Source organism: Carettochelys insculpta, chromosome 3 (genome assembly GCF_033958435.1).
Source record: "Carettochelys insculpta isolate YL-2023 chromosome 3, ASM3395843v1, whole genome shotgun sequence".
In the NCBI taxonomy this organism is placed as follows: Eukaryota; Metazoa; Chordata; order Testudines; family Carettochelyidae; genus Carettochelys; species Carettochelys insculpta.
This window is the reverse complement of record NC_134139.1, coordinates 106,385,356-106,410,446: the sequence shown is the minus strand read 5'-3', so window position 1 is coordinate 106,410,446 and position 25,091 is coordinate 106,385,356. Positions and strand designations below refer to the sequence as shown.

The window sequence follows — 25,091 nt, the reverse complement described above, 5'->3', positions numbered from 1 at the left end:
TAACTCTGAGTCTGTTCATAATGAAATCAGAAAGAGGTGTTTCCTTTGACAGCACAGCTCTTCATGTTGTACCCCTTGGTTTCATTGTCATTAGTAGCAATGCAGGACAGTCTTTGCTTTTTGGAGAAAGTCTTTCCTTAATTTTGCATATGGATTGCATTTAGCATAAAAACACACTTCGTAAATTTCAGTATACATCTCTTTGTTCCAGCTGCTTTCTAATTGTAAAAACTATTTATTATCCATGCAAAAAAAAGTCATTCCATTTCCACATTTGTATCTGACCCCTCCATCTCTTGGAAATTATCTCAGCACAGAGATGTAGTGAAATGTAGGATATGGTTTAAAAATATGCTGCTTGATTTTTTTTCCTAATACAGTCATATATTTTTTGTAGCATTGCTATAAAGTTTTAATGACCTAGTTCACTCATTTGCCAATGAAAGCTCCATTGTGGATGTGGGACAAAGATAGGTGTGTATAATTTCAAATAGCTATAATAGATCCCATTGCTTGTTCAGGTAAAAGCCACCAAAAAATTTGGCTGAGATTTTGACGGGGACTCAAGAGACTTAATTTCCCATTTCAGTCAGGGCATAATCGATCAGTCAAACTATACTGGTGGTAAATTTTCCAGTGTAAGCCCTTAAGCTTCTTTGAAAAGTCAAGCTTCTTTTTGTTGCTAGAATTAAAATATATAATGTAGCCCATGTCTAGTAAAACACACAAAGCCTGAGTCTCTTTTGCACTTAGCCTCTTCATATCATTCTAGCTTTGTAAAGGAGCCTAAATGTAAATGAAAATCAGTCCCCCAGTATTTATAAAGTGGCAACTAATATGTGCTGTAAATATGTGCATCTACCTAACTGTATGAGTATTGTGAATGTAATTGTGATGTAGCAGTAATTTTTAGTTTTCGTAGGGCAGCTTAGCCTCTAATAAAAGCAGAAGTCTCATGTTGGGAGAGAGACTGCACTGTGAAAGCAATGTGCTGCTGGAAGAGAACAAAAACATATTGTGCTAGTTCTCAATCATAATTACTACGTATGTGCTATATACCTTATTCTATTTCTTGTCCCCTTGTTTTCAGGAATTGCTGGAATCTATTAGATTTAGATTGAAATTAATCTAGATAATTATACAAGTCTTTCAAATAGATACATAAATAGATGCATGTGTGGCCATTTCAGAAAACGCAGCAGCAGGCTGTTCTCATCAAATTCTAAACTTTTCAATTGCATGTCTGTTCTAGCTGGACTACCACTCGTGACACTGGCATGAGGTCTCTGATATAAATTTAGAAGTAAAATCTCATGTCTACTTATTCTTCTATGTAGTGTCTCTTCTTGCAGTCAAAACAGAGCCCATGAACAGCAGCGAAACCACCACCACTACCACAACTGGAGATGGATCGCTTGACACTTTTACTGGGTCAGGTAAAGCTATAATAAAATCAAATATTATGAAATATTTACTGATGTAGCATTGCCAGCTTTCAGCAATGAACATGTCAGCGCATGGAGGACAATCTCTTAAATTTTACAAAAGTTATAAACTCACTTTTAATTGGAAAGAATACAGCAGGCTCGTTCATATCCGGCATTCTATTATCCGGAACACTCAAATAGCTGGCATTTTAACCATAAGTAAATTTTAGTTATGTTTTTCATAAGTACAATATACTGAAAGTAAATGCAAATGAGTATAGCAAATACAGTGTAAGTTTATAGTGTACAGTACTACTGTTGTTGGTAAATAAAGTAGTCTGCGTACATTTTTGCTTGTTTCTTAATATCTAACCTTGTTTTTCTTTAGAGTTGTGTGGTGATAGTCAAATATTCTAGATAATGGAGAGGTATGTCTATCTGGCAACCTCTAACTCACAGGATTGCCAGATATGAAAGAATTGACTGTAGTGATGCCTTTTAAAAAAAAAAAAATCTTAACTTGCCGTTCTTATCACCTGTGTTCTTAAGAAACTTATTCTACAACTATTCTTGTGTACAAGACTGTTTAAGTAACAATGGTCACATGTTTTGTTTTTTCTTTTTTAAACCTTTTCTTAATCTAATCATCTTAAATTCTGAATCTGAAAGTCATTTAATTTAGGAAAAAAGTAACTTTTTTGTCTAACAGTGGTCAAAACAACTTATTTAAACCACTTAAACTTTTTTCAACTTTTTCTGAGTTGAAAGATTTGTCAAAATGGACTCTGTTTTATGAATAGTTTTGTTTTACCAAATCACAACTGTTTAGACAAGTGATTAGTTGAAAAATTCACAACCAGCTGAAAAATGTGATATTGTACCTTTGACCCACACACTATATTTAAGAAACCTGGGCTTGACTCCATGTATTGAAAAAGCTAGGGCCAGAATTTCAGGAAGAATTGCCTAGAGTTATGTTCCTAACTCCGTATTTAGGCACCTAAATAAGGGCCTAAGTTTCCAGCGTTCCCAGCAGCTGCCAGGAAAACGGTAAAGGTTTTTCTGTGTTTTTGGAAATCAAACTACACTTAAGTGACCGCACAGACCCGAGAATCTATGCATAGGCACTCATTTTTAAAAACCTTAGTGCTTGTGCATTAAAGTAAAACATGAGTTTGCTCGTTGTCCTGGGCCACAGTGCCAAATACAAAATGCTTGTGGGGAAGCACTATCAGGAGGGAAGAAATGCAGCTCCTTTGAATGTGGTACAGATGCCTTCAGTCACAAGCTACAGGTGTGGGGCCAGTAATGAGGGAGTAGCATGTGCACATAGCGACTTATTGGGGGAGAAGTGCAGAGCTGTCAGCATGGTGGTTTATGTTGGTTTGGTTTGAATTATAGCAATTTTGTTGGAGATGATGCCTTGCCACTATTTAGGGGTGTGTGTAAGTGCTTTAATTTATTTTTTTAGTGGCAGCTACATGTAACTTACCAACTACTCCAGCTGAAACAGAGAGATACTTTTTTGCACATGGTTTTTGTTGTTGGTTAGAACCATGCCAAATTCAGAGTCACTGGGGATCCTCAATTTAGGGGCAAGTGAAGACAGTGGATCTAATTGTTGTTAATGCTGCAAGATGTTCTTATGACAGGTAACAGCCCATCTGGACACTGCACCACCTGAGAGAGTCATTATGTCAGTGTGGCCCAATAGTTTTTAAAACAATTAAATCCATCATAAGGCCTCCCCTCTTCAGAAGAAAACTGTGGAGTTAGATCAAGCCATCCCCAGGAAGGGGATTTGCATGGGACTGTGAAGATGGAGGGGAAAGAGTTCTGGATTGATATGATGCCCACATCTGTGGGCTTAAACCATCTCAGCTGATGATAAATGTACATGAATAGATAAAGGTATATGACCCAAGACCACAATTGGGATTGCTCACCACTCCAGCAATTAAATACACACTTAAAACCCCTGAAAGGGGTACACGTAACGCTTAACGTTACGTGTGTGCTTAAATGCTTTGTTGTGTAAGGATGGAATTAAGTGTGTGCTTTAAAGCTTTCCTAAATTGAGGCCGGAGTGAGTGAGTGAGTGAGTGAACCCACAGTGCTGAGGCCAGTGTGAGGCTGTATCTCCACTATGAGATAAATTCAAATTTAAGGCAGTTAGCTCGATATTACCACATGACTGTCTTCACTGTAAATACCATTAGCTTGATTTAGGGAGCACTAATAGCAATATCAGAGTATCATCGTTAACTGACGGGTTCAGCATCAAGCTCGAATTCAAATGTTCGATTAAAGGCCAGTGTGGAAGTGCCACATGTTAAAATCAAATTTATTAGCCTCCTGAGGCGTCCCACGTGTACTCCACAATGCCCCTCAGTGCTCTGCTCTGGCCTCCGCTCTCCAGTTGTGCAGGAGTTAGGTAACAGGAAGACCGTGAATTTCAAATTGTGACCAAGGAGCCTGTGACTGTGTGGTCATGTTTGTAAGACAGCCTGAGAAATGTCTGTCTTTGCAATTAGTGCTGTGAGTGCATCTACCCATTACAAATAGCCCCTTTAGAGAGTTTGTGATTCTGTCTCTACACTTGGTATTTTTTTCTGCTCTGCCTGGTGCCAGCCACTGCCCTGCCACATCATGTGGCAGTAAAGCTGTTGTGGGGGTCCTGCTTACATAAGAGGCTGAGAAACTTCTCAGTGGTTTACACTTATGCGTGCTCCCCCACAGTTGGGGTCTTGCCTGCACTCAGCCACATCACTTGGCCAGCCCCTGACCTAATAAAAGGACATGGCTGTTGTTTGGTGCTGACCATGCTGCCAGGCAGCACCACGTCCTGGCTTGTGCGCAGTTAGGGCTTTGAAGACAGGAAGAAAATTTGGGTGCTTGCAGCCACTGGTGGGAATTCTCACCTGGCGGCTAAGATATTCAGGTGGGACTACTTCAGCTGGCTCCACAAAAATATTTTTGGGGCCTTTCTGCTGCTGTGTGGAAGTCTCCCCCAGCTAAGATATTCAGGGAGGCTACTTCAATTGGCCCCTCACTGAAACCTCCCCATGCTTGTAGCAGTGGACCAGTGGGCCTTGCTGCTGCTGAGGGGAAGTATCCCCTGGCAGCTAAGCTTTTCAGTGATGGTGGAACTTACAACCAGCTCTGCAGCCACAGACCCCAGCCCCTCCCCTGCCACCAAAAATATTTTCGGGGGCTTGCTGCCCATTGCAGACACCTGCTGTTTGTTGCAAAATCTTTGCTATTTCTGTTATAAAATCTTTTTCCTAACATTTCCTATCTTTCTCCATGCTTTGACCCACGCCTCAAGAACACGGGGGAGGGCCAGTTGAGATTCCTGTTTCCGTTATAAGATCAGTGTATGATATTTCACTGCCATTGCTGGTGTTGGCAATGTTTGTAGTGAAGAGGGAAGACAAAAATATTTTTTTCTAGCTGTTTTTTATCCTCTGTCTTCTAACTTTGCCCTCCTTCACACAGGGAAGAGTGGGTGGAGGGCCAGTTGAGAATAGTCTGCCCCTGTGTTATTTTCAGGGATCAGATGCAGTCACAGGAGTGGAGACAGTCAGTGGATGGCCGTTGAGAACGGACTGTGCACAGAAGCTGTATAATGAACAGGGAAGCCAAATACCCTCCCCTCAGCAACTCTTTCAACCTTTTCAGGGTCTCTGTGTTATTTTCAGGAGTCAGATACAATCCTGGGTGGTGGGGACAGTCAGTGAATGGCCACTTGAGAAGAGACACTTGCTGAATTTTATGAAGTCCTTGATGATTCGGTGACAGAAGAAAGATTTCCGTTAACTTTGCCATCACTTTGGATGCCCTGCTTTTCCTTATTTCCAATGGCAAAAATGGACGTTTGCTTACCACTGGAGGGGAACGAGGAAAGTGCAATGTGGGAAGGTGTCGAAGACAAGTGAGCATATACCCAGAATGCTATGGGCATGAGGGAACTGTGGGGTAGGTTCCCACAATGCACTACTGCAACAGTTGATGTTTGCCAGTTGAGTATGGCAGAAATAAGTCGACTTTGTGAGGAGCATGTGGGAAGTGAGGGTAGTCAAAACTGAACTTATAAATTCCAGAATTACAAAATCTACAGTAATAAATTTGATTTTTATCTCATAGTGTAGACGTAGCCTGAGAGACCACCATAGTACACTTTCTTTGCTTAGGGGTTATTCAGCTTGTTACACGCTGTTCGCCAGCCTTAGAGATAGCAGACAATGCATTGTTGAGCAGAAGGCTGAACAAACCCTGTAGAATGTAGTGTATCCACTGCTGCTGGAAGACTGAACGTGATGAATAGACAGACTGCTCCATCATGCATACCAGAGCAGAGTGGGGTTATACTGTAATGACAGTATAGGTAATGACTGTATGGCTGATTCTATAATAACACTTCATTTTCAAGGGTTAACATTTTAACTCTTTGAAATTGTACTAGGATGAAACTTTCCAGCATGCATCCACGCTAGCCACTTCTCGAAACTTTTATATTCAGAAGTACCTGTGAACTTAACTTCAGTTTTTGAGCTCATAATATAATTTCAAGATTATGTATACTACATTAGAGCCAAGTAAAGATTAAATAGCCACATATTAAAATAAACAGGAAGTGTCACATCTTAGACTCTGTAAACTGAGGTTAATGGTGAAAGATAAAACATTCAGCTCCAGTAAATTTAAATGGTCACAAACCCCTTAACTCAGCTTTTAGTATTACAGTACATACCATGTAATCTCTCAAAGGATTCCAGTGTCCTTTATGAATTCACCATTGAGAAAATATTTCTGTCCCAAGCTTAACTGTCCAGACAAATCAGTGGTGTACCACTTCTACAATATGATGACATAGTTGTAAAGAATTGGGTGTTTTTAAAAATATCGTACAAAGTTCAGGACTGTAAAGGTCTATATTGCGCATTTCCAGTGTACTGCACATAAGGCTACAGGACGCTGAGGCTGAGTCTACATGGTGCAGCTTTCCTGGCAGATCCGTGCTAATGAGCAGCCTCGAAATTGCAAATTAACACTGCAGTCATGGCAAATTTACCAAAGCAAAAAATTCTGAGTTAAACTTTCTCAGGCTGGGTCTACACAGCATGGCTTTCCCAGCAGATCTGTGCTAATGAGCAGCCTCGAAATTGCAAATGGCCACTCATTAGCATGGTCCCGCAGCTCATTAGCATAGCTGCGCGAGGGCTCGGTCTTGGCAGAGGGGGGTGCCGGCCGTAAAGAGACCATATGGATATGCCCCTGCCAGCATAATTTTTTCAGGCATAAAGATCTGGTGCTTTTTGCCAGCAGGGGCACGTCCACACGGCCTCTTCACTGCCAGCACCCCCTTCTGCCAAGACTGAGCTCTCACGTGGCTATGCTAATGAGCCATGGGACCATGCTAATGAGTGGCCATTTGCAATTTCGAGGCTGCTCATTAGCACAGATCTGCTGGGAAAGCCATGCTGTGTAGACCCAGCCTGAGAAAGTTTAACTCAGAATTTTTTGCTTTGGTAAATTTGCCATGACTGCAGTGTTAGTTCAGCATATGTTTTTGTGTTTAATTTGCTTGGAAAGTTAGGTAAATTTGAGAATATTAACAATTTTAATGGAGTAGCAAGTAATTTGTAGGCTTTCCACCTTCATCCTTTTTCAGTAAATATTTATGGTACACAAAAAAGTTAAAAACATTACTATGGCTGCAGAATCTCACACTCAAAAGTTAGAAAATGGAGATGTAAGATTGCCTACACAGTCTGTTTGTCCCTCTTATGCACGTGCGTTGTGTGTATATACACAACAAAAATGTGATAACTTATAGACTAACACCTATTTTGGAGCGTACAGTCCTCTACAGATCACATACTACTTTTTTCACTGGACCCACTACCTAGTTCAGGGCAGTGAATGGGTACTGCCCACTTAACGAGCAGCTGTTCAGTGTTTTTGTATTTTCCAAATTGCTTAATGTATGGCCCCAAACCTTTACTCAACACTACAGTATTCAGACCCTGCTATGAAGACAATTAATTTCCTCAGAGCTTTTCCAAGGTGCTCATCAATGTAAAATTCTAGTCTCTCACAAAAACGTTTATTTCGTACCACATTGTGAAGTGACTGGATATTATCTCCATTTTAAAAACGGGGAGTTGAGGCGCACAGGTGCAGATCCTTAAAGGCAATTAAGTGCCTAGCTTCCATTGATTCAGTTAGAAGCCTAAATAACTTCGAGGATTTGGGCCAAAGAGATTAAGGGTAAAAGTATCCACTAATTTTGAGTGTCCCACTAGAGAAACCTAAGGCCTGATATCTTAAACTTTTTAGCATTCTCTAGCACTTGACATGTTTATGAAGTGTCCAGACCCCTGGGATATAACCTGTGGTGCTTAGACACTACTGAGCCTCCATTGTCTGCCAGCCTATCACCCCCACCTTTACCATGTCTTCCTGAACCAGGCTCTGCAGCCTCCTCAAGCAGAACCTATGAATAAGGCCACACTCAGCTGCAGATACAGACCCTGAGATCAGCTTTGGAAGGACTCAGTTTTAGAGATTTACTCCAGCAGCTAGATATTTACCCTGCAATTTGGGATAGAGGCTCAAAGTTAAATTAAGTTCCCCTTCATTTCTAAGTGTGTTTTTCACATGTTCTCAGGAATACTGTGCTCTTTTTTTTTTTCTCTCTTGCTAATTGACCATCAGCACTGTCCTGTCACAGTACTGTCATCATCATCTCTATCATTGTACTTCAAGAGAAAGGTGGTGGTCTTCACCCAGCATAAACACATTGGTAATATAATTATACAGTCCATAGTCACTGAAAAATCATAGAACACTAGAACTGCAAGGAACCTCTAGAGGTCCTCAAGTCCAGTCCCCTCCACTCATGACAGGACAAAGCACCACCTAGACTGGTGTTTTTCGACCAAGGGTATATGTACCCTTAGGGGTACACTGAGGTCTGCCAGGGTATACATCAACTCATCTAGATATTTGCCTAATTTTACAAAAGGCTACATAAAAAACACTAGTAAAAGTCAGTAGAATCTAAAAGGTCATTCAATGACTTGTTTCTACTACTTCATATGCCTTATGCTGAAACCTAAGTTCAACATTTCTGTACCAATTAATTTATTTGATAAGATGGTAGAAAGTCAGCAAGTTTTCAGTAGTAGTCTCCTGTGATATTTTTCCATGGTTTTTGTAAGTAAGTAGTTCTTAAGTGAGTGGTAGGCAAAACAAATCTGACTCCTGAAAAGGGTACAGTAATCTACAAAAGTTGAATGGCACTTGTTTCAAGACCTCAGATTACTTTCAGATCAGGTTTCTCAACCGGTAGTACATGTACCCATAAGAGTATGTGAGAGAAATTTGGGGGTGTATATATGTGTGTGTGTGTATATATATATATAATTTTTTTTTAAAAAAGGGGGGGTGCTTAATTTAGAAAGGTTGAGAAATGCTGATCTAGACCATCCCTGCCTGTAAAAAAATTTTAATACTGGAGGTTCCAAAATTTCCCTTTGAGCAGTTTATTCCAGCATTTAACCACCTGACAGGAGGTTTTTCCAGCCTAAGCCTCCCATGGACCAGTTTAAGCCCATTGCTTCTTGTCCTGTCATCAGAGGTTAAGGAGAATTATTTTTCCTGCTCTTCCGTATAACAACCTTTTAGGTACCTGAAAGTTATTATCATGTTGCTTCTCAGTCTTCTGTGAACTGAACGTCCAATTCTTTCAAATCTTCCCTTAAAGGTCTAGAAAACATAATACTTTTTATTGTGCTTTGGTAGACTTCTTCTGGTTTGCCCACATCTTTTCTGAACTGAACACATTACTCCAGTTGAGGCCTAATCCCTAATCAGCACAGAGTATAGTCGTGTCTTGCTTACAATACTTCTGTTAATATAGTCCAGAATAATGTTTTAGGTTTTTTTCCAACAGTGTCACACTGCTGACTCATACTTAGTTTGCAACCCCTCATAGCTTACTATCATCCATAAACTTTGTTAATGTACTCTGTATGCTATCATCTAAATCACTGATGAGCATATTGAACAGAACTGGTCCCAAAATTGATCCCTGCAGAGCCCCGCTCATTATGCCACTCCAACATGACCAAACCAATGTTGAGTACTGTCTGGAAATGATTATCCAGCTAGTTATGCAGCCACCTTACAGTAGCGCCATCTAGGTTGTATTTCCCTCATTTGCAAATGAGGTGGTCATGTGAGACCACATCAAATGCCTGCTGAAGTCTAGATATACCACAACTACTGCTTCCCCCTTATCCACAGGACTTGTTATATCAAAGAAAGCTATTGTTTGGTTTGACATGATTTGTTCTTTACAAATCTATGCTGAGTGTTACTTCTTACCTTCTTACTACTTATATGTTTGCTAATAGATTCTTCAGTTATTTACTCTGTTGTTTTTCCTGGCACAGAAGTTAAGCTGACTGATCTGTAATTCCCTGGATTGTCCTCACTTACCTTTTTAAAGGTGGATGTTACATTTGCTCTTTTCCAGTCTTCTGGAACTTCTCCCATATTCTGTCACTTTTCATAGATAATAGGTAATGGCTCAGAAGTCTCCTAAAACAGCTCCTTGAGCATTCTAAGCTGCGTTTCCTCAGGCCTCAGTGAACTGAAGACATCTAACTTGTCCAAGTAATTTTAACTTATTCTTTACCTGTTTTAGCTTCTGAACCTACTTCATTTTCTTTAGCATTCGCTATGATAGGCATCCAATCACCACCAGCTTTCTTGGAGAAATTCCTAACTCCAGAAATAGAAGTGATGCATGCATACAAATGGGGTGATCATATTCAGCAAATCATAACCTTTCCAATGATATATCACAATGTCACACCTCAGCTATGACATTCATATCTAACATATATTTTAGAGAGTTTGTCTGTCTGCTCAAGAACTCCTCCTAAACTTTAAGAGCTAGGACCACCAAACTCAGTATACAGCTTCCTTTCATCATAGCTTAAAGCAAAGTAAGGCTTGTTTGCACAAGGAACGGGATGTGCCTGGAATGCAATGGCTTCTTATGAAACCACAGAGAATCACCAGATCAACTACAGTCCTCAAAGTTAACATAACTGAGCAAATACTGACAGAGAGTGAACTAGGATGAGCCAAAACAAGAGGATGAGCCTGGAACAGGATTGCTTCTCAGTAAACCTTACAGAAAGAGATAAATCAAAGAAATGTTGAATAGAATACTCTTGCAGAGTCATGAAGGTGAAATGAAAATATGAAAGACACATTCACAAAGATACATTCATAATATTTTCTTCAGTCTTTCTGAATGCACAAAATTGAAGGATGGGTGTGCAAAGTTGTTTAATTACAGAATGCATTTTGCTGTGAAAATGCTAATTTCACTCAGTATTTTCATAAGAAAAACTGTTCATACACTGTAACCGATTTAAACTTTGTTACCAGGTACAGTAATACAGTAACCTGTTTTGTTTTTCAAAGTTAGTTAGTTGATTTCCCACTTCTCAAAGTACAGTTGAATAAATAAGAGAAAACAAAATGGCTTGATACTTCATCTAATTACATTAATCGTCAAAAAACAGCAGATGCCGTTCATTTATCTGAGAATCTGCAAGATCACATTGTGTAACTGTGTGTGACATTACAAAGAAGATTCAGGTGTTTCAGGAAAGAGTAACTATCCTTCAAGGGTTTTAGCAAATGAGAGAACCCTTTATAGTTTTATCAGTAGTTGACTGATATATGCTGTGCAACTTTCAAATTGAAACTGATAGCATAGTAGTAGTTTAGTACTTAGCCAGTATTTCCTAATTTTCAAGCTAACCTCATGTACATTTAGAGGAATTCATTCTTCCCCTTGTACTACATTTCCCTAAATGTTCTAAATATGTTTAAAATAGCTCTAGAACTATAACGTCCTGCATGTGTCAGAGCAGTGGATCTTAACGGCATGCATTAGACTTCAGCGTAGAAATAGATCACATTTCATATAGGCACCCAAACCTATTTGTCACTTATACAGTTCTAAAAGTTGGTTTGCAGGACCATTATGAACAACTCAGGAAGTGTATACTTTGAAGTACAACTATGATTGATTAGACTACAAAAGTTCCAGAGCTTCATGGTGTACTACTTTAATCTTTTGAACAGTGAATGAACAGCAGATGGCCTAATAAAGACACACTGTATATTTGCTCAATATGGATTTGCTCTGAAGCGATTGGTTCAACACTTTGGAGTACATATATTTGGAATACATCTGTCTTAGTCAAGACAGATGGTTAAAGGAAAGTGAAACGTCCAAATTCTTGGAATTAGTCCAATTTGGGTGCTGCTTTTTATTGAAATTTTAATAGGCTGTGACTACCATTCTGTAAGGTTTTTCAGAAGAATACAGCTGCTAATAGTATAGGCATATAAAAGTCTGATGGCAACTGAATTGGGATTTGTTTTACTTCAATTAAAAATACTGTCAGTATCTTGCTCTAGTTAGTCTGAGGATAAATAGATAAATTTGTTTTCATGGACTATCAATTTGCTATCCTTTGACTGTAAAATTCACTAAGCAATTCAAACATGAAAAAAAAATATTTTGCAAATCCCAAATTGTAATTAAACTTGCAAGTGTCAAGCTTTTAAATCAGTTTTTATGGGGTTTTTTTGTTTTCAAGTATAAATAATACTATGTGTTAGATCACAAGCATCTTAAAATGGCAAATTTGGAATACATTATAGTGGGTTTTCCCTTAGCGATTAGCTTCTGGCTTGTGGATCACATGTGTGAATGGTAGGCCTCTAAAATATATGCAGAAATATATAAATCAAATTTAAAATGTGCTGGATGCTGATTCTGGGAAACAATGATTTTTACAACATGAGGTATTTGGGAGTTTGATTTCAGTTTGCACATTAAAAACATAGTAGTTAAGCCTTGATGAAAGGTTATCACAATTTAGTTAAATAGCTACAAATGTAAATATTTAGTGTTCATTATTGCTGCAAAGCTTTTGGTGTGTGAATTAAATCTGGTTTTGTTTTTGTTAACTGTTACACTGTGTTTTCTGTTTTACAGTAATAACAAGTAGTGGCTACAGTCCAAGATCCGCACATCAGTACTCACCACAGATATATCCTTCCAAGTTAGTGCCCGCATCTTTTCTAGCTTATCATAGAGAATGTGCACGACTTCAGTCAATTCTGTCATCCATTGTTACCAAAGTTTTATTTATTTATTGAGTTAATGCACAATAAATGTACAAATAAAAATAGTAACAAATGTCTACCTAGTTAAAAATATGACGATGATAATCCTCATTAGCATCATTAGTCTGTATTTTTCTCTCTCATGTTAGTAAAGACCTTGGTCAGACTCTTATGTGCAGTTACATGTTGTTGCAAACGTATGTAATTGATTTTCCACACAGATGTATGGCCAAGATTTAATGCTAGTTGTCAAATTCTCAAACATAAACACCTCAGCTGTGCTGATAGAGTATGCTCAAACATGGGAACAGGCACTTGACTGGGAAAAATTCAATTGCAGATACAAACTGAGTATGGTAGGGTCTCAATATTCACAAACCTAAGGTTTGCAAATTCAGTTGTTCATGAGTGGCCGCTTCTCCAGGGCACAGAGCACCAGCAGCTTCCGCTTCCCCCGGGGCACCGGGCAGGGAGCACAGGCAGCCGCTGCTTCTCCTGGGGACCCAGGCAGGGAATGTAAGCAGCCAAGGGCTGCCATATTGGTGAAATTCAGCATTCGCGAGGGTTCTCAACATAGAACTGTCGCAAATGTTGAGGCCATACTGTACTTGAATGCAGTGGCTTAAGCAAGGAGAATACTCTGTATGTAGATATTCCATAGTCAGTGGTGCCATGCATTCAAAAAATCACAAATCAGGCCCTGCAAAAGTTTATTGAAATGTTTTTATTTACTTCCTGGTTCTCAAGCTAATAGGGGCCGTTTTTCAAGCTTTTCTCTGAAACTGCAAGAGCTAAATTCCCTTCGCCCACTTAACATTGATTTTTTTCATGTAGTCACATGACTTCAGGGAGTTTGGATTTTCACAAACCAGCAACTATTTTGAGACTGGAAGCTGAATCTGACAATCTTTCAGTGCATGGAAGTGCTGATTTGCATTTGGCACTATTAGTTTTGTGCTCACATGTTCCTGATGGCAGTGGGAAGTTTGTTTGCTCCTGCATACTTGACAGAGCTGGCCAGAGGCTATGTTTGAAAATTTGGCATTGTTTCTAAGATGAAAATACTGAAACATCAGCAGGTTATGTTTTCTGAAGCTACTTTGTTATAGTAAGTTTGTATTCACATAATGATATAACATACATAATAAGATAACAAGTAAAACTCTGAACTCTAAAGTATGCATATTAGAGAGACATTTCAATATTCTGGGACCAACAGGGCTGTATCAACACAGCATACAACTGTGCCTATTAGCCAGTCAATGAGAATGAGGTAATATTTTTTATTTTACAAATGTCAATTGGTGAAAGAGACAAGCATTCAAGCTTACACAGAGCTCTTTTCAGACAAGTACAACATCCCTGCAAACAACAATAACCTTAAGTATAAGCTTTTATTTTACTTATAAAGGGTTTTGGCTAATAGTGCATCATATATTCTTGTCCAAACATTTAAGAAGGTCGTACTGAATTTTTGATTGACTCTAATAATATTTTGGCATTTAAATTGAAGCATAATCTTTTTCTAATAGCAGCTGCTGCCAACTGTGCTGAAGTAATTATACGAAAAAGCAAAGAATTAGCATTTGGTATTTAGTCATGGTTTTTAGTGGCCAAGTTTCAGTTATGATAATTCTTCTGAGTGTGTTTGATTACTCTTTGTCAATAAAATCGTATTTAACTTATTAAATGTTCCGAGACAAATAGTTCAAAATAGATTTTTTTTTCAACACTGGAGGGGAAAAAAATTCTAAACATGGTTTTATTCACTCTTTCTTTAAAACTTCATTATTCTTAAAAAAATATATATATTTTTTTTATTTCTGTTCTTTGTTCAGTAACCCAAATTTCCCAAATGGTGAAATCCCACCTTGTTGTTAAAGTGTTACTGTAGGCATTTTAATGCCACTCTATAGACACTCAGTCCATCTCCCATTGAAATCAGAGGGCCAAATCACAGTACAAGTTTGTGTATCTTGTTGCTTGTGTTTATACTTCCTTGATCCAGCTGCCACTGTGTCTAAGCTGGTTTTCCTTCACTGGATTAGAGCAGCCTCAGGGCATCTCTGATTGACTTACGCCAGATGCTCATTGCTCCAAAAGAGAGAAGAGAAAGGGAAACACTAACAAGCTATGTTGGCAGTGGGATGATCCCTCCCTGAGTTGGATACAGCAGTTTTAATGTAATATCGTACTAGTGATATAGTACAAAACATCCACACTGAACGAAAGAATGTGACTCAGAGTCTCTTCATTTCCTTTTTAAGTAAAGCTTAAGTGGCTTCCAGAAGAGTAATTTTTGACAAAGAAAAGTGCTTAGAGACTTTTTTAACCCTTTTTATTTATTGCTTGAATCAATGTGCAAAGTATTTGTTGCCACAATAATGCTATTTTTCCTAATATTTAGGCCCTATCCACACATTCTTTCTACACCAGCAGCTCAAACAATGTCTGCCTATTCCGGACAGACCCAGTATTCAGGAATGCAACAGCCAGCAGTCTATACAGCCTACTCACAGACTGGACAGCCTTACAGCTTACCTACTTACGGTATTCTTACCTCTGTTTATTCCTTCTTAGCTGGAAGTAAGATTGATTGTCAGCATGAATATTCTTTACTTTTTTTGCCCCCATCTGCAAGATAATATGTTAAAGAATTGGTTGAAAATTAATTTCTCACACAGATTTGGGTGTAATGTTGCCAGGCATCAAGACGGAAAGCGGGCTTTCGCAAACGCAGTCACCACTGCAGAGTGGGTGCCTCAGTTATAGTCCGGGGTTTTCCACACCACAACCAGGCCAGACGCCATATTCTTATCAAATGCCAGGTAAGTAACCACCGTTGTCATTCCCCCAATCTCCCTTTCATTGAAGTGGTGCTAGTCATGAGTGAGATGTCACGTGGTGTGTGTAGGACTATCTGAAGAATAGTAGGCCCTTAAGTTCAGAAGTTCAAAGGTATTTAGGTCCCTATCTTTTATTAAAAGAATTGAAATGTATGTGCAGGTCAGTTATCATTTGACTTTATGCAAGGTATTTCCTTTTAATGTAGGGTAATGATGTGCAATTTTTATAAGAAACAGTTAAGAGAAGGCCCAGGGCCAGATTTTCAAAAGCATTTAAGGACTTCACATGCATCTGATGAAGTGGGTCTTTGCCCACGAAAGCTTATGCTGCAATATATCTGTTAGTCTATAAAGTGCCACAGGACTTCTCCGTGTTCTCGAAGATACAGACTAACACAGCTACCTCTCTGATAGCACGCAAATAGGCACCTGAAGTGATTCTTAAATGAGCCTAAGCAGGTTTGTCACCTAATTCCCTTCTAAATCAACAGGAGTAGGGGTAGATCGGGGTGGGCAATAAGTGACCAGTGAGCCACATGTGGTTCACCAGGGTTAGCTCCTTGCAGGCCACCAGATGCTATATTTCCTGGTGCGTTGTCAGGTACGGCCACTTGCCGCTCCTGTTGGCCACAGTTGACCAATCCCAGCCAATGGGAGCGGTGGGAAGTGGTACAAGCCGAGCTACCACTTCCCATAGCTCCCACTGTACAGGAACAGTGAACAATGGCCAGAAGGAGCTGCAAGGGGATGTACGCGCAGACGCGTGGGTAAACAAAGCATCTGACAGCCTGTCAGGTGCTAACCCTGGTGAATCACATCTGGCCCGCTGGTCACTAATTGCCCGCACCTGAGCTAGATTCATAATAAGGACTTAGGCACTTGACTGTTGCTTGAGGTGCCTAAAACCTGGAATCAAGTGCTAATAGCTTTCATAAAATCCCTGCTCAGCTGCCACCCTGACTTGAGGCTTAATTTTTTTGTTGTAATAAATTTTCCTTTGGCATCTAGGTTTCTGCCTTTTAGCGCATGTACTGCAGTCTCATTCCAAACACGCAGCCACCTAAGCCCCAGCGTGATGCAGAAGCCAGGGAATGGAGCTGTTCCTCCTCCTAACTAGCTTGCCTGCCTATAGGCAAGCTTATGCAGAACAGTGAGGCAAGGAGACCTACTTCAGTTCTTAACCCAGTGGAGGGGGTATTGATCTGGGATGTGAAAAGTCCTTATTTCAAGCCCACTTTTTACCTGGGGAGTGAGAGAGGATTGGAACTGTTTTATGCAAAGACTAGAGGATTGCAAATGAAGGTAAACTAAGCAATGAAGGTATGCAAGAACAAAAGAAAAGAAACTTAAAAAGGAGTGGTTGAGACCCACGTATTTGGTCCAAGTTTCCTTGAACAATGCAAAAAGAGAAAAATAAATCTGGAAGCACTTTTCCATTTCTGTTGAGTATTCATTATAATTTTTTTTATATTTTAAATTCAGCATCTGTTACTTGTACTTCTGATTTGTCAATGTTGTAATGTGAAAGATTTTCTTCTCAATACACAAATAAGTTCTTATAACAAATTATTTCCTTTAATTTTAGGTTCTAGTTTTACACCCTCATCTACTATTTATGCAAACAATTCAGTCTCCAGTTCGACAAACTTCAGTAGTTCACAGCAGGTATGAATATCGTCACTTTTATATGTGCAACAAAAAATATAACGTTTTTAGTGAATGGGCAATTGCATAATTTGACCAATTTAAGTTAAAACTGAACTTTTATGGTTTAAGGCTTGATAGAGCAGCTGTATACTTTAAAATATAACCGAACACAAAAATCTTCATGAGAAAATGTGATTATCCCTTTGCTTTAAAAGTATGTGATAAAGAAATCAGTTCACTTAATAAATTGTCTGTACTTTTTTTCCAGGATTATCCATCCTATACAGCCTTTGGCCAAAATCAATATGCACAGTACTATTCAGCATCAACATATGGAGCATATATGACTTCAAACAACACAGCTGATGGAACCTCTTCATCGTCATCAACATATCAGCTACAGGAATCTCTCCCTGGCCTGAATAGTCAACCAGGTACAGACCTTCATCCAGGTGAAAAACTTTGTGTATTTTATTCCATCAGTCTAGATGTGCGAAAGCAGAATTGTTAAATGCCAACATAGGTAATTTTTGACTAAATTGGGGTAAAATCAGCTTTTATATTTATCTTAATAGATCTCGGAAAACAAATGGAAATTTGTTTAAAAGGGAAGATGTGTATTCACGTTAGTCTTTAAACCACAAGCAAATAATCTTTGTAAGCTGATATCTGTATCATTGTAGGAATTAAAAAGAAAAACATAAGAATCAATTATACATCTTCTGATTGTCCAAAACTACCGTGTTGTTATCAGGTCCTCTCTAATTCACATTCAAGGCAATCCCTCTTCAGCTCTCAGCAAAGATTTAACAGCAATATGGGGTTGAGATCTTGTATTACTGACACCCAATATTAATAGTACCTACTCCTTCAGCCATACAGCTCAAAGGCTATGTCTACACTACCTCCCTACTTTGAAGGGAGGATGGTAAGAAGGATGTTGGGAGTTTATTAATGAAGCGATGCACTGCATATGCAGCACTTCGTTAAGCAAATTCCCCCACCCCTGCAGCAACTTCAAAGCTTTAAACTTCGAAGTACTGGCTCACGTCTAGCTGCAGCTCACACGTTGGTACTTCGAAGCGTGCGGGGTACTCCAAAGTCCCTTTACGCCTCCAAATTTTAAGTTAACCTAGATTAGATTGACTTACATCGACTGCAGTAGTTATTGTGGTGATTCATGTCCATGCTGCCCTTCATCTGTTGGTGATGTGTATGCCGTCAAGGGGTGCTTCCATCAACAGTGCAGGAGGCTGAGAGCCAGGGCTGTCAGCTCTTCATATCACTTTGCCAGTAGCCTGGCTTCCCACTGGGCTTCCCCTCCCTTCTTGGCTCCCCACTTGATCAGAGTAGCTGACCAGCAGACCACACAATCCACCCTCTGGAAGCCCTGCTCCCCACCACCAGGCATTCAGCAGGTAATTAGACTCTGGGCACAGAGCTCAAATTGGGGAGCCAAGAACCCTAGGGCATCCAGGCTCCAGTGAAAAGATCTGCACCCAGAGTCTAGTCACTTGCTGAGAAGCCTAGTGGGCTCCCCCACGTTTGGTGCGGAGTGGAGAGCCACATCCAAAGTCTAGTTGGCTATCATACTCCCAGAAGGGAGCTGAGGAGCCTAGGTGGCAGACAAGCTGGGAGCAGGAAGCCAGGACCCTCAGGGGGGTGCAGGGGGAGCAGCAGGGTTCTCCACAGGGACTGGGGACCTGGACAGCAGCCTGAGCCAGGAACCTAGGTCACAGCCCAGCTTGGAGTGAAAGCCAGGCAGCAGCCCAGCTGGGGAGCCAGCCCTGGCTTTCTTGTACAGGGCAGCTGTGAAATTGACAAGAATGGTAGCCAGTAGATATAAGTAACACAGTGTCTTCTGGGACACTGCATAACCCTAAATATACCAGCATACGCTCTATGCATCTTGGGGAGTTATTGTGTTGGTGCAATAAAGTACTTACATCAGCAGGAACAGTGCTGTTGTGTGTACACTGACGGCTTATATTGACTCAACACTGTAGTGTAGACCAGGCCTTAGGCACAGACAAGTGAAGTGACTGGCCGAAGGTCACCCAGGATTAGAACCACCATCTTGTGAGTTCCAGTTCAGTGTTCTATCCATTAGGTCGCACTGCCTGTTTTACTACAGCTATTTTCTAATGCAGTATATTGTGAAGTAGTACAATAAATAACACCTAACTGCAGTTGGGTGTTTATTTAGAGAAGCACTTACTAATGTGGTTAACTTTAAGTGTATGCCATATTGCTAATTCATAAAATTCAGCAATTCAGAACTATCAGATATTATCATCAATCTGTTAAAAAATTATATGAAAATAGTTAAGGTTATAAAGTAAAGCAAGCAGAAGCCAAGCAAGCAAGCCAAATTTGTTTGTTTGCCCAATTATGCATCATTGACCATATCCATTACACAGTATCTTATTGTGCAATCACACTCAACTTTTTTTTTTAAGGGGATCCATTTCATTCAGTGCCTAAGGTGGACATTGCTCTGTGACTAAGGCAGTTGTCCAGTTTTTCTCTTTACTACCATCATTCACACTATAGCCCCATGTCTGTGTCATACATTGCACACCATCCAAACACTGCTGTATGTAAGGATGGCTTTTCCTTCATTGTTTGCTTTTTCTATGAGGCTCATTACAGTGGTAAGTGAACATCTTTCAAAAGCTAACGCTCCTTCAAAGTCAAAAAGTATTATCCTAATTTTACAAATGTGAGACTGTGGTACAGAGAAATTAAGTGTCTTGCTCAAGGTCACATACAAAATCAGAGCGAGAGAGAGAATAAAAGACTCTAGATATCCAAGGTCTCTGTCCAACGCCACACCTACATTTTTCTTCATTAACCATACAATTTCTGCTGCATGGACCCGATCCAAAACCTATTGTTGTTGCTCTTCATGAGTTTTAGAGGAGTCCCTAAATCTGGAAGGGGTGCACAGACCAATTGACTGCATAAAGCTATCCCATTTGCTTTCTAGTGGGTAAACTGAATGACAAGGGGGCCCGTCAGAAAAAAAAATGCATATTAATAGTAATAAATAAGCAGAAGGGAGGAGTTGAAGTGGTGTGAAAAATTATACACAGATCTGGCAGCACTATCTACAGTTGAGATTGCCTGACACTTCCCATTACAAAATGCTGTTTCAATTACTTATAACTTAGCCAAACTTTAATTGTATGGGCTGAAATTTCCCATGCCAGGTGTCTGCCTCAGGCTGAATATTTCTGCAAGTGTGTGTTTATGTAAAATGGGAAAGCATATTTTGTTCACTTCCTCGGTTCTTGAAAGTAGCTGAGCCACTTTGACACAAGCTTAAAAAAATATTAACTCCTCGACTCAGAATGAACCTGCCAAATTTAAGACAAAAAAGTAAAAGATTGTTATGATCAACTGAAATTAAAACTCTTGTGGGATGAACATTCATTATAGATGTTGCTCCACGTATAATTAGATAGATTCTGGTATATGCTGAAAGAATGTCATGAATACTCTTAAAATTATGATTTAAGAAATCTTCATGCTTCAGGACACACATTTTCTCCATAACAATGTTTTGTAGCGAATAGGTTTTCACTTTCTCATCTCGTAGATGTGTTTCTTAGGAGTGATGTGTTAGCATACTACATTCTTAAAATCTTACGATAGTGTTTTATAATCTTCATTCAAGGGAACTTTATACAAGCTAAGTTATTGAAAATCATACTGAGCATGTAAGTACAGTGGAACAGTAAGAAAGGTTTTTATTTTTAAACACAAGAGCATGTCTCCCTTTTAAATAGCTTATCCATCTGAATTTGTAAATCTGTCCATGCACTTCCCACTTCTGAGAAGTGCTGAATGAGTCATGTTGGTCTACTGGGATAATGGTGCGAGGGCCTGCCTATGCACAGGAAGGAACAAACGTGCACAAATTGGTCTGCGTTGTCTTTCCTTCTGCATGCTAGCCTGTTCAGAAGCAGTACACATGGGGATTTTTACTAGGCCTGTGTGTATGTTTAAGCCTTATCCTCCCAAGGGACCCCTTTTGAAAACACTGTGCTCTTACTCCTCTCGATCAGTTTGATCATGGCTGGTTCAGTGGCTGGGAAGGCTTTTTACTGGTCCTGCACTAATACCTGAATATCCCTATGTCTGTAATAACATACCCCATGTTCATGCTTAACACTGTCCTGTCACTTTATTGTATCCATACTCATGCTCTCCTGTGAATGGAATTTCTCAAACAGGATACTTAGCTATGTATTGAATTTAAAAAACATGAATATTTTAGCCATTTTAATTAATATTTTTAACTTCAATGAACTGCACGAGTACTTCCCTAACTCTGTGTAAGTGCATCTGTTTTGGGTCTGTCCCTCCATGACCAGTTTGCAGTTAGTGTCTGGCAGATTTGACACACATTGTTACTACACCAGAGCTCTACATTTTGGTGGGTTTTTTAAAATTCTCTAAAGCCGTTCAAGGAGAAGAAAATAAGTTTCCCTTTTAATATGGATGAGCCTGTTGTAAAAAGCAAATCCAGCAATTAAGCCCACAGTTGTTCAAAAACCTATGTGCTACTGACTTCTGCAGTTCTAAAATAGAAGCATGCCTTGCATTCAAGTAAGAGACAGCTGGTCATTCTGCTTTAGAGATTAGCTTAATGAAATAAAGTTGGTTCTAAATATCTGGAACTTACAAGGTTCACTGATTAGTTACAGTACTGATTAATGGATAATTATGCAATCATGTACAGTGCTGGTCCATGGAGAAGCCTGAGGCAACTGGTAATGATTAATGTTAAATGGAAATTGCAAATAGCCCTCAGTTGTTTACTTCAGCTATTAGGAACTTGCATAGAAGATTTAGAAAAAAAATTTAATTTTTTTGGAAGAAGTAAGTAAATTGAATAATTGGGAACAAATGTTTTAATATTATGTTGTAATTGAATATTAATTTTATAAAACATTACATTTTTATCATATATTAAATTTTCTCATGTGTTGAAAATAGTTAAAGGGTTCGGGCCAGAAATCACTGTTGGCTTTTTTTTAAACGTTTTGTCTGGTTTTTATGTAGTTCTGGATGATCTGAGAAATAACACTTTGCTTATAAGGGTCCCCTCCCATGAGAGACATATTCAAAATGCCAAGTGAAGTCAATGGAAGTTCTGGTTGTACAACATGACAGCTCAAAACTGGATTCTTTGCACATCAGTTAACCAAATAAATTTTCTTCTCTCTTATGTAGAATAAGCCAATACTCCTTGGTCTTCTTTATATCCCTCTTACTTTTAGTGCTTTTGCTAATATTAGCTTGTCTGGGTATCCTGAAGGAGGGACAGGAGACACTTGATATGGGTTTAATCAGGCTGCAACTTTATTATATTGATGTCTGAGTCTGCCTAGCAGATAGTGTACAGTGCAGGCAAATTCATATTTTTTTTTCAAATCATTATCTGGGGCTTCCACCACCCCCCTTTATTTTCATCCAGGTTCCTCAGCCAACCTGTGGCTTGGACCTTACCATCCACCCTCCATCGTAGAAGAGGTAAGGTTGGCTGTAAAATTGGACATGAGGGGAGGTTGTTCTCTGCCATGCCAGTCATAGGAGTCTCCAACCTTAATCTGTTCTGTTCTTTTATCCTCTGTTGGAGACCCTATGGAGCACCTGCACTAAATAGCCACCCCATACTTACAAAATAAATTGTGGCATGTGGTCTGCCAGCTTTTCTTCTTAACCCAAAAGTTCTTCCCTGATACCCACTGTGGAGAAGGCCAAAAAAAAAAACAAAAAAAAAACCTCTCACTCCACTGAAGCCAACCCACCTTGAAAAAGAGCGACTAACATAATGCCCACAACAGGTGTTTAACCCACCTGATGTTTGCTTCCAGTAGGGAAGGTAAGATGAATACTGGCTTTTTGTGCTGCATGGGACAAAGGGAAACCCCCCCACCCCCGGGTGCTTGCACCTTTAGCTTCTCAGACCTAATATTCCTGGGGAATGAACGCGCACTACAAATGTGCCTGCACTTCACCTCTTTGCAGCAGTCTCTGACTTCATCTCCCCTTATCCTGGCCATATAGGAAAGCCACCCTCCTTTGGAAAGCCCAGACAACCCCCACCCACTTGAACTGTGGAGCAGTTCATTGCCCAGGGAACAAAGTTGTGTAATTCATCAGAACTACTCCTCCTAATTAATTGTGCAACAGCAAAGGGAGAAAAGTGACGAGTCATGATTTAAGCAAAAGTGATTTATTTCTGTTTAATTTCCCTTTCGTTCCTCAGCAAATTGACAGGTTTAGATTGGTGTAAAATTTTCAAAATTCCTTGGGAACCATATTTTTAAAGAAAAAAGCTAGGTACAATCACATTTGCTCCAATCCCTTAGACGCAGACAAACACCTACACATCCTTTACCACACTTTCTTTAATCTACAACACCCACTTGAGGAAATGAGGAGACAGATTGACAAAGCCAGACATGTACCAAGAAGCCACCTGCTACAAGACAGGCTCAACAAAGAAAATAACAGAGCACCACTAGCCATCACCTACAGTCCCTGGCAAAAACCTCTCCATCGCATCATCAGTGATCTATAGCCCATCCTGGACAATGATCCTTCACTCTCACAGACCTTGGGAGGCCGTCCAGTCCTTGCCTACAGACAGCCCACCAACAAAGCAAATTCTCACCAGCAACTGTACACCACACCACAGTAACTCTAACTGAGGAACCAATTCCTGCAACAAACCTCAGTGCCTACTCTGCCCACGTATCCACACCAGCAACACTATCGCAGGACCCAGCCACACCATCAGAGTCTTATTCACCTGCACATCTGCATTGTGTGCCAGCAGTATTCCTCTGCCACATTGGCCAAACTGGACAGTCTCTATATAAAAGAATAAATGGCCGCAAATCAGATATCAGGAACGGTGACATACAAAAACCTGTAAGAGAACAGTTCAATCTCCCTGGAGACCCAGTCGCAGATTTAAAAGTAGCCATCCTGCAATACTTTGAAAACTGACACCAAAGAGAAACGGCAAAGCTGCAATGCATTTGCAAATTTCACACCATCAATTTAGGAGTGAACAAAGACTGGGAATCGCTGCCCAACTACAAAAGCAGCTTTTCCACTCTTGGTGTTCATACCATATTAGCTGCTGGAAGTGGGCCGCATCCTCCCTGACTGAATTGACTTCGTTAACTAGGGCCCTCCTTTTGACTGATACTGCCATCTTTTCATGTGACTGTATATTTATACCTGCCTCTGGAATTTCTACTCCGTGCATCTGACAAAGTGGGTCTTTGCACACGAAAGCTTATGCTCCAATAAATCTGTTAGTCTCTAAAGTGACACAGGACTTCTTGTTGTTTTTGCAGAAACAGACTAACACGGCCACCCCTCTGATACATATATTTAAATGTATTAGTTTAGGTGCTGGTATTTATAGAGATGTGGATAGGTGCCTAAATACCTTTAAAATCTGGCCATCAGTAATTCAGGAGAATCAAAAGTGATTTATGCATTTGGAAGCAAAATCTCATTGTATATTAGTTAGATTTAGATTCCTAAATGCTTAAGTTACTTTTGAAAATGGGTATTAGACTTCTAATTGCTTTAGGCACTTCTGAAACTTTATACTAGATCAGATTTTGGCCTTGTTTTCTTGCCTGTGTCTTTCTGTCCCTGTTTTCCCCATCCCCCAAATCTATAAAGTATTTTTTTCTATGTAATGTTTTAGGTATTTAGAGTAATTGCTGTATAGCCCTGTTTAGTTTCTGTAGAACTCTAATGGTTACAGCTCTATAGAAATGTTTTCTGGAGGCTTTTTAATAGTATGTGTACATGTAGAATAAAATATTAAACTAAATACAGAGGTATGGATTACTGGATGGTATTGCAAAGAAATATTTGAATAAAACTTATTTTCTAGGGTTTT

The 25,091-nt window shown here is 39.6% G+C and overlaps 1 protein-coding gene across 20 annotated transcripts in view; it reads left to right on the top strand.

The window, feature by feature from the left end:
• Window positions 1-25,091, top strand: part of EYA4 (EYA transcriptional coactivator and phosphatase 4) — a 236,951-nt gene that overhangs the window by 176,314 nt on the left and 35,546 nt on the right. For 7 of the 20 annotated variants that reach the window (XM_074990527.1, XM_074990535.1, XM_074990526.1 and 4 more), the window contains 6 exons: window positions 1,338-1,436; window positions 12,526-12,592; window positions 15,064-15,206; window positions 15,341-15,484; window positions 17,088-17,167; window positions 17,418-17,601. In XM_074990527.1, coding sequence (XP_074846628.1) covers window positions 1,338-1,436; window positions 12,526-12,592; window positions 15,064-15,206; window positions 15,341-15,484; window positions 17,088-17,167; window positions 17,418-17,601 — 717 coding nt within the window. The remainder of the gene's footprint in view (window positions 1-1,337; window positions 1,437-12,525; window positions 12,593-15,063; window positions 15,207-15,340; window positions 15,485-17,087; window positions 17,168-17,417; window positions 17,602-25,091) is intronic. The other 13 variants (XM_074990539.1, XM_074990530.1, XM_074990538.1 and 10 more) reach the window with 7 other exon arrangements.